Source organism: Habropoda laboriosa, unplaced genomic scaffold (assembly GCF_001263275.1).
Source record: "Habropoda laboriosa isolate 0110345459 unplaced genomic scaffold, ASM126327v1 scaffold62, whole genome shotgun sequence".
Taxonomy (NCBI): domain Eukaryota; kingdom Metazoa; phylum Arthropoda; class Insecta; order Hymenoptera; family Apidae; genus Habropoda; species Habropoda laboriosa.
In genome coordinates, this window is record NW_017100177.1 from 20661 (window position 1) to 30698 (window position 10038).

The 10038-nt window shown below is 42.3% G+C and overlaps 1 protein-coding gene across 1 annotated transcript in view; it reads left to right on the forward strand.

Moving 5' to 3' along the window:
* LOC108578823 overlaps window positions 1–9775 on the forward strand; it is an 18877-nt gene extending 9102 nt beyond the window's left edge. The window contains exons 4-11 of the mRNA XM_017942223.1: window positions 1258–1361; window positions 4687–4947; window positions 5369–5671; window positions 5880–6319; window positions 6400–6779; window positions 6855–7461; window positions 7548–8342; window positions 9315–9775. Of these exons, the coding sequence (XP_017797712.1) occupies window positions 1258–1361; window positions 4687–4947; window positions 5369–5671; window positions 5880–6319; window positions 6400–6779; window positions 6855–7461; window positions 7548–8342; window positions 9315–9650 (3226 nt within the window). The 3' untranslated portion in view covers window positions 9651–9775. The remainder of the gene's footprint in view (window positions 1–1257; window positions 1362–4686; window positions 4948–5368; window positions 5672–5879; window positions 6320–6399; window positions 6780–6854; window positions 7462–7547; window positions 8343–9314) is intronic.
* Window positions 9776–10038: the final 263 nt, after the last annotated feature.

The following is a 10038-nucleotide window of genomic DNA, read 5'->3' on the forward strand; positions in this document are numbered from 1 at the left end:
TTAGAAAAGGAAAAATCACCAATCAGGGTGTTTTTAGGAAAATAGGAGTCTTCTTCGAGGAAAACCGCAGAGACTCCGGCAGAAACACTTGGACACTCGGGAGAATCACTTGGCCACTCGGGAGAATCACTTGGCCACTCGCAAGTGAAACACCTCTCACTTCGCAGTAGAATTTATATCTTGAATTAGTTGTAGAAAATAGAACATAAAATAAAAACTTAGTGTTTCAATCAAGAAACTGGTCCTTTGTAGCCTTGGACCATTAGTCGGCACACACGTGCAAAAACCGGCAAAGCTTGAACGATCGAAAGATCAACCGCAAGCCCCTAACACCCAAATTTCCAGAAATTTCGATTTCGGTACCTGTATATACGAGCATATCTAAAATACTAGGGTGGATTGGAAAATTCACGGCCTAAGTATGAAGGATTGCAGCTAAGTGCTTGTAATTTTTACCGAATAATATGTATACAGTTTCGTGTCTCTGTCGTTATTTTTCTCGCTTTTAGAGCTAGCGAAGTAGAGGTATTTGCAGTAGATGGAGTAGAGATGGACAGAATTAGAAAACGAACAGCGATCCAATACCTGAAGATACAGGACCTCACGTCGAAGGACCTTGCAAAAATTATTCGAAATTCTTGCGAAAATCATTCAAGGTCCTTGCGGTGATGTCCTTTGTCACCAGGTACTGGATCATTCCTCGCTTCTATTCGTCTCTTCTCCGTAAAAGAGAAGAAAAAACTGACAGAGCCACGAAACTTCGTACGTCGGTACACAAGTGATCACAGATTACACCGTAAAAATTCTTCCCACTTGGGCCGCGAACTTTTCAAACCACCCTCGTATACCCCGTTTTACAGTCACATGCAACGGAGGACTTTATGCCAAATTGATTGCGTTTGGACGGAATAAGTTGTTTGAACGATGAGCGACCTTTGAACAATAATAAGCTTTCGTCGAGACAAATATTCCGAAAAAGATAGAAATTTTCTTTTAAAAACAATCGAAATCTGTCGTTTAGTTCACGAATTTTGAACAGTTGGACAGTCGACAGTTGGATACTTTGGGATTGCTAAAGTGTGGCCGCTGCATTAAGTTCAACAGTGAAGGTGTTACAGTAAGAACACCTTTACATCTTTCGTGTATATTGATAAATCTGTGAGAGCGTATGTCTACGCCTTTCGTAGTCAAAGGGTTGAACGACGCGAGGTAAATCTTTTTCCCACGAATGACACCAGTGTGAAATTAAATTTGCAGCGTGAACAGCGACGGCCTGTCACCCCTGGATGTCGCGGTGCTCAGCAACAATAGGCCGCTTGCAAAAATGCTGGTCGCGTTCGGCGCACAGGAGGGTAATCAGTGTAAGTATCCAGGGATTCAATTACAAATTCCATTTGTTACCGTTTACACAGCATACCGGACCCGCTCGAAACTTCCTGACAATCGAATCTGTCGTTGCACCGTCTCTCTCCCTCACCCTCTCGAATCAAACACGACAATGTTCCAGGGGAAAATGGAATTTTCACAGGCTCTATTTTATCGCTACTTTTTTTCCACGGCACGATTGCCACGATTGTTGAATTTTTCCTGTAGCTTCCACGCTTTTCTCTCTCTGTTATTTCATTGTGGACTAGGGCAGACGGTGATTCAGTTTCGGAATGTAAATTATTTGCTTAGAAATCGAGGCGATGCTGAGTGTACTAAATAAATAAATCTGTTCTCCTTTTATTTTATCCCGAGTTTTTATCGAGAAATTCTGTGCCACGATTAATACAATTGAATTATATTGTTCAATCGAGAATGTTTATTCAGAAAAGAGAGAGTACGATGCTTTTGCTCGAACAATTTTGCTATTTGTTTCTCCACTTGGTAGCAGAGGCAGACAAATTGAAAGCCTTTCGATGGATTCTCTTCGTTTCGCGGGACAATACCTCTGCAAATTTCCCGTTTGTCTCGAACGCTGGAAAAAAAAAAGAAAAGTGGAGCTTGACAAATAGGTCGAAACCGAGCAATTCTTTATCCCCGTCCCCGCGAAATAATTGTTCCGCCGTGTGGCTGAACGTTACCTAGCGATATCCGTGTGATCGACAAGCGAGAATTTCACGAACGATTCTGCTAGGCGACGGCCTGAGTAGGGAAAATCACGAATTTCACGCGGCGGCGTTTTCTGTAGAAATCGAGATTTCGGAAAAGTGAAAAAAAGAGAGAGAGAAAGGTAGAATTTGGGATAGCCAGAAGGGAGAGGGGAAAAAATAGTGGAACAGGATGGGATTCCAATTAGGATTCCGCAGTGTGCAATAAAAATTCCGTCGAGCTTTATTGCGTTTTGTCCGCGACGGGACAAAAATAAAAGGAGAATGCGACGTGTGCATGAAAGGACGAACCTCTCTCGAAGCCTTCCTCTTTTTCTCCTTTAAACTACTTTTGGTTAAAGTAGTTTAACCAAACGTAATTGCAACTGCAGAATCCTGTCGATAATTAAACTTTGCCCCTATTTTTCGAGGATTTCATTAAAATTGCCTCGACGATTCCGTTCTTTCTCCATTTTTCGCGGATTCCGGGGGTATAGAGGCGCGACTTGACGCGGTTCGATTTGAGAAACTCGAGCGATTTCTGATAGGTACATGTTCAAGTATTTGAATTCTGTTCGAGAATTGAAATTTGGTCGAGTAATTTTTAAGGGAATTTGAAGACTCCTGTTTTATTGGATCGTTGTGAATTAAATTCGAAATTTATTAAACTTAAATATTCCAATTTCATTGGACGATTTTTAATTAAATTTAAATTTAAAAATTCCAATATTTTTGGACGCCTTTTGAATTAGAATTAAATTTTAATGTTCCAATTCTGTTGGATCCTTTTTCGTTAAATTTATTAAATTTAAGTGTTCCAATTCTATTGGTTCCTCTTTCATTAAAATTTATTCAATTGAAAAATTCCAATTTTATAGATCGCTCTGAGTTAAATTGGCTCGATATAAATTCCCATTATTCAATTTATCTCATATTTCCATAATTAGATACCTATTGTTCCCCTAATTATCGATTCACAAAACCCTCGCAAACAACTTAACGAACGAAACCTCCGATATCTCGGCGCGTTCGTAATTAATTAATTAGACGTGCATCGAGAACAGCTGGTGTAACTAACGTTGTACACGAACGAACGTGGAAATTTTCAACGGAGTTTGCGGTCGAATCGATTCTCCATGTTAATACCTTTTGCGAAATGTAACCCGCAGAGATCTCGCTGATGATGCTTCGATGCAATTAGAATTTCCAACCTCCCTCGTGTCCCTGCATTAAACAGTAATTTGATAATTGAATTCGCTCTCGCGATATTTCGCGAAATATCGTTTAAACGTTACTTCCGCATCTCCTCCGTCTCTCGTTTGTTTCGTTCTTTCCTTGCTTCGTCAAATCTCCACCACCGGTGTTTCCATTTTCCCCGGGGAAAACAATACTCGCCAATTTGAAGTTTTAATTGCTCCATGGTTGGGAACTCGAACCATTCGAGTGTATATATCGCGTGACATCTACAGAAAGACAAGAAAATTATTTCTATCACGATGGTTACCTCACTTTCGGTAATATAGCGCAATTTTTTTTTGTATTTTAAAGTTAGATTCATTTTGTGCGTCGATCTTGGGGGAGACACGATTTGTGCAGGCGTTAAAGTCTCTGGAATTAAAATCTCCCCATTTTTGCCACGCTCAATTTGCTCGAAACGGAGTAACTTGTTCGTTTTCTGGGAGATACGTTTAATTTCTCTTCTCAGAGTCCTTTGACCTTTCTCTGTAACATTTTCTACCGGATTACATTGTTTTTTGCTTTGTGTGTGTGTGTGTGTTTCTTTTTTAAATAAGAATACTCGTTTAACGAGCTCGGTTTGCGAAGAAATGAGAGGAAAAATTGTGTTGTTATCGATATCCCGTCGGTTATAGCTAGCAGAACCGCTTTGAAAGTTGTAAATTAATCCTTTGGTAAGTAAACTGTCTCGCTAGAAAGTGGAAATCGATATCTGGTGTGGACACAATTGTGGCGAAACGATCCGTGGCATGATCGTCCCACCTGAATGAAATTCATCGGAGATTTTGCATTCATAAAGATCGCGGGATCACTGAATCGTGTTTCAATTGGATGATTTCTCTCTCTCTGCCGCGATTCTCCTCTCACAAGCTATCCTTGATTCGTGCAATTCACTCGATTATCACGAATTCATCGTTCAGAAGAGCTTTCCCTCGTGAATTTGTTTTTTTTTTCTTACTTCGCTGAAGCTACCTTGGAATGATTGAACCGTCGGCTAACAAACTCTATTCACAATGTGTAATGTGAAAAACGAGAAGTGGAAAATTGTAAATTGGGCGAAACTGCGGAGAAACATTTTTTTTTTGGCTATAATTTTCATTTGTTTTCGTTGTGCACAGTGTTTGGGAAGAAATGTAATTTAATGTAATTCAATTTTGCAAAGTGAAAATTAATTTTTAAAATTAAAAGAAAGTAATTTTTCGTGTATTTCGTTTGTTCTTTTCCTCGATGAAAGTAAAGCTTGAAATTTACATTTCAAAGTTCTCCAGGGGAGCGAGAAAGGTTAATGTAGACGTTAAACAGATAAGAATGAAGAAAAAATGTAAAAAATTATACAGTGCGAATTTAATGGTAGAAATTCTCTGGACTTTGTCAACAGTCAAATCTCCGGAGTCCCTGGGCAGCCATTTGGCTTCGTTGCTGTCCGAGGCGGAACACAGAGTTCAAGAACTCGGCGGGAGTACTTCCGGTAGCGGCGGGACCACCCTTCTGGAGCCACCGAGCAGTCATAGATCAAGTTTTTCCTCGCAGCACAACAATCTCACGGGATGTGGTGGTAGTACCGAGGACAAACAGCTTGCTTTATGGGAGAGAAGAGCTAGAGCGCTCAGGAAGATGTTGCTTGGGTTCGATCAAGCCAGTGAGTCTTCTAATTACGTTCTTCCTATGGTAAACCTGCGAAACTTACGAGCAAAGCTTCTTCAAACTTTTTCGAAAAATTGAAGTTTTCAAACCACTTTGTCAATTGTGTCGCTGAATGTGATAGCGTTCTAAGTCATATTTTTGCACTGATTTTATAGTGACACACTTGTGAAATTTTAAATGAATAAATTTGTGCATTTAGCTCAGATTCTAATTTGAAATACTAGAATACCAGGGTGCTTAAAAAAATGTTGACACGAAATTTATGCGTACTTGAAAGTAGGCTTTTAAAGTTCAAGGAAAGTCCTGAAATTTCGTGGCGACACGAAAGTGTTCACATCTTTCTTTCTTTCTTTAAACATCCTGTACGACCGTGAGAGAATTAGTCAGAAATATTTACCACGTTCGTTTCCTACCAGGACCTCCGGATATGCCATTCTTGGTCGCTGTCGACGTCACGGGAACGAACTCGGTAACGGTGAGGTTCCAGGAGCCAGATTCCCACGATTCTCCTATCTGCACCAAGTTCAAGGTCCAATGGAGCATTAAGGAGGATTTCTCGGTGATCTGCGGGGAGAGAGAGGTTCTGGACATGAAACAACGAGAGTGCAGGATCGACGATCTCATCCAGGGACAGAAGTATTACTTTCGAGCAGCTGCTGGTAACCTGAAAGGTTACAGCAGGTTCAGGAACTCGACTCCTGCACATGTCACTCCAAGCAGTACGAATCGTCTTTAATTTCCTCTCTAAAAGCTATATATATTTTTTATTTACTTATTTGGAAAAATGTGTCGCATCTCTGAGTGAATTATTTGGGTCAGGTCGAAGTTTAGATTCACTTGAATCGTGTGAAATTCAGAGTTTCCACGTGCTAATCATGAAGTTGCCGGAATTTGGAGTATCTGCAATGTGCACAATTATCGTTGCAGGCTGGAGGGACATCGATGGCAGGGTGCCAAGGTTTGCCGGCCGATTGGAGCAATTGAACACTCTGTTCACGGATATAAGGCGACCGGAGTACACTCAAGAGACGCCAGCCGTGCAGAGGCGTAATCACAAGAAGAAGACGACGATAAAACAGCTGTTCACCGCGACCAGCAAGTTCCAGAAGAACCTGAGGCGCGGTGTATTCCTCGCCTGTTTGCTCTATCACGAGGACAAGGTGCTGGTGACGAACGAGGATTTCTTACCTGTGATCGAAGTCGACGAGACTTACCCTAGCTGTATCTACAACGATTTCCATTGGCTGATGAAGGTGGCCTGTACCTGGGACGACGTGAAAACCCTTCGTCAGGACATGGAGAAGAGCCACAGTAGCTCGACGAATCATTTCAGAATAAAACTGTTGCAGGCCGCTGCACAAATGCAGGTGTGTGTTAAAAAGATTCAAAGAAACCCCGCTAAATTAGGATGGTTAATTAATGCTTGATACGTTCTTGGTTTTCTTAGGCAGCACTGTGTATACAGGACCTTGGTCAGCTCTACCATAAGCCCATCAGAGACATTCAGGGAACTTTGGTCTTCTCCACTGTGAATTACATAAAGTCTCCTAAGCTAATTTCAGTGTTGAACAGCAGATGGCTACCACTGAACAAAGTCACGAAGAAAGTCATAACTCACGAAGACAGCAATGTGGCGGACATCTTAATAGCCAGTATACAAGAACAGATGACCTATCACCACGTTAGCAGCATTAAACTGTCAAAGGGACTTTACCTTGGTTATCTAAAGATGCAGAGCAGCGTGGATCTAATTCAAGTGGTGGTGCCCGCGAAAGCGCCTAACGTTTTACCTCACTGCAAGATCCGCGACAATCCGCATGTCTCTGCGTGAGTATCTTCGAGGATAATCTTCGTGGAGATTCTTGCAAATTCTACGGGTATTTATTTTTCGTGCTATTTCAGCGAGGAATGGGATTATCTGAAGAGGATAACTCGCATCCACGCATCAGACACTTTGGTGAAGGACTGCGAAGAGAAGGAGAACGTGACGAACGAGTCTCTAGGCACGGAGCAACAGAAATTGTTCGTCGACCTCGTTGCCGCTACTGCAAGGCGATTGTTCAATTACATGGAGATCAGCCCTGAAGATTCTTTGGTCCACCGACTCTACGACGCCGAAGTAATCGATCTTACTCACGATGTGTCCTTCCTGATCGCCGTGCCTCCTGCAGAAACCGCCTGCTGCGTACCCGGAACCCGAGAGATCCTCCTCCAACGCGGCGATCTTTTATCGTTACCTATTCAAGTATTCGAGATGGTCTATTTGAACACCTATCAGAAAGACGTGATAAACAGATACTCGAGACTAAGTTGCATTCTCGAACTGGATACTGCACAAGCTCAGCACAACCACAGAGAAGCATTCAGTTCCTTAGAATTGAGCGTGGCGAAAGATAAGTTAGCCAGGCTGCTGGATCTTCAGAGTCAAGTGAACACTGTATGGAAAGGAGCTAGATGGCTCATAGACGTGATAACCTTCGCGAGGGATCGTGGATCCTCTCAGCAGAGCGTAAGTTCAATGCAATTATACAAGTGAAACGAATTATCTAAAATTTGGTGCATCATTTTAGACCGCTCTGTGATTCGTTATTGCAGGGTTCGTCGCAGACAGTCGGAATATCGATGAAGCACCTGCTCAGCCTCGACAGGAACAAAAGCAACAGTAACAGTAACAGTTTAAAGAGGAGTTTACTGCAATTACCACCTCGTGATCCAAAACTGGTCAAATCTAGTCCAGGTAGAGGTAGCTGGCCAGGGCCTAACGTGACCAGTTCCTCCTCCAATCTACTCACCACCGAGTTCAGCAAGAGTGAGCAACAGTTACCCAGTGGCCAATACGTTCGTAAAGGCAGCAACACCTCCAATGTGTCTACAGGCTCAGAGCCACCAAAATCTTCGATTCCTATGAGCAGCACCAGCAATCTGAGCAACACGACCAGCGCTGGTAGCAACAACCACTTGGTACCATTGCAGAACACGAGGTTACCGCCTTCTAAATCTGAGGACACTTTGATCCTAACGAAATACAAACACAGTCCAAGAAATAGATCAGCTACCATCACCTCTGCATCGGCCAGTACCAGTCCTTTGCTCAGTATAAAGCCTATCATCTACGGTGGTTCGCTTCTCAGCGTATCCACGGCCATGACGAACACCACCAGCCTATTGAGCGTGAGCAACACTAATTCAGACAGTTTGCACTCGCTCAGTAGCGATGAATATTCCACGCCTAATTCGAGTGTCTGTATGAAGAGCGGGCACACGAAGAGCAAGTCGTCTAAGCCTACTGCTAGCGTGGCGGCAATGGCGACAGGTTCGTTGGAGAGTCAGCTAGAGGAGGAGAAAGACGAAGCAACGATGATGCCAGCACCTTTGCCTGGCATTCTTCAGGTAGAGTCTATTGGAATCTAATCTAAAGAATTAACTATTATATACTTTTTTTTTTTCGTTCTGATCGAGGGAAAGTTAACGAACAAGGTTGGTCCTGTAGGTTGTGGTTAAACATTGTAACACAGTTTCCTCCGACGTTTGTTAATACTTAATTGCGTCACGATCTTTGCCTCGTTCTCAGCATTCGCGAGGTTACAATTACGAGCGATGATTACAGCTCATTACTTGTCACGAGTTTTTTCCCATTAGAGGAATTATTCTGTTGCATAAGCTTTCATAGAGAGTAATAAAAGCACTCGTTCCAATTTTGACCGCAATGCTTTGTCATTATTTCGAGGCCCCCAGACAGACTCCACCCATTGAGTTTAAATAATATTTTTCCTTGTAGGGAACACAAGTCTAACCCGATTGTAGTTAAAAACAGCTCACTTGGTCTTCTAGTGCAGACCGATGTAGCAGACATACGAGTAAGCCGCCATCACACAACACCGCTCTACGTATCAGTGCTTGTCTCGCTCAGATGCGCTTCTACAGATTACGCTTTTCGTGTGTCACACCTGAAATCACCATGGCAGAGCATGAAATATCGTCAGAGCTTTCAATTTATACCGATACAATTTTTCGATAAGATCGATGTGTTGATCCAGGTACAAATTTCCAAAGATCAATTCAATCTGAATGTTTATCTCGCATACTATGTATTATGTATATATACATATATACTGTTACAAGACACTGTGTTTATTTCATTTTCAATTCACACATTGTTCATTTATCCACCACCAATTCACTGTTATAACTTCCAAACATAATTTCTATTATTCGTTAACAACAGCCAGATGCATCGAGCAACGTGCTGCTGCCAGCTGAATGTCACTGCATATGCCGATTTTTCAGCAGAAAATCATATATGTGCAATCTGTTTCCATATAACGATATCGATCGAACTAATGGTACCCGATATTTTTTCAGGTTTACGCGGCCTACGAGACCGGTTTGGCTTCTGGAACCAGCCTGAAACTACACGTCACCCCGAGGACCACAGCCAGAGAGGTCGTGAACCTGGTTGTGAAGCAGCTGAACATGGCGGTGGTCTTGAAAGGTCAAGAGGATCCAATTTACACAGCAGACGAGCTACCAAATTTCTGCTTGGTGGCCGTGATAGGTGCAAGAGAGCGTTGCCTCAGGGACGACTTCAAGGTTCTTCAGCTTCAAAACCCTTGGAAGAAGGGAAGATTGTACGTGAGGCAGAAACAGGACGTCTTAGCGGCTCTCGAGCACAGCAGCAAACACACAGCGTATTTATAGCATAAGTAAAGGGATGGAGAGGAAGGAGAGAGACGGAATCTCCCTGTCTACTGATATAAGGAACAATTGCATCCTTTTAATAATTGGCGATAGAGGCCAAAGATCACTTAGTTCGATGCGTCGTGTGCCCCGTGAAATTTCAGATCAGAACAGATGGAATAAAAATAATCATTTCCTTTGTCCCTTTTTTGTTGTTCCTTTTATTTTTTTTATTTTTTTTATTTTCTTTGTGCGAGGTGTTTGGCTCTCGTTCACGAGGCACGGAATGCATCACGATGTACATAAATGAAACGCTTGGCTACATGAGGAACTTTCAGTTGTATCTATCGAGGCTCTAAGTAAAAATTACGCGTAATTAGGTAGAGAAGTGAAAGGGAAAACGATCGTC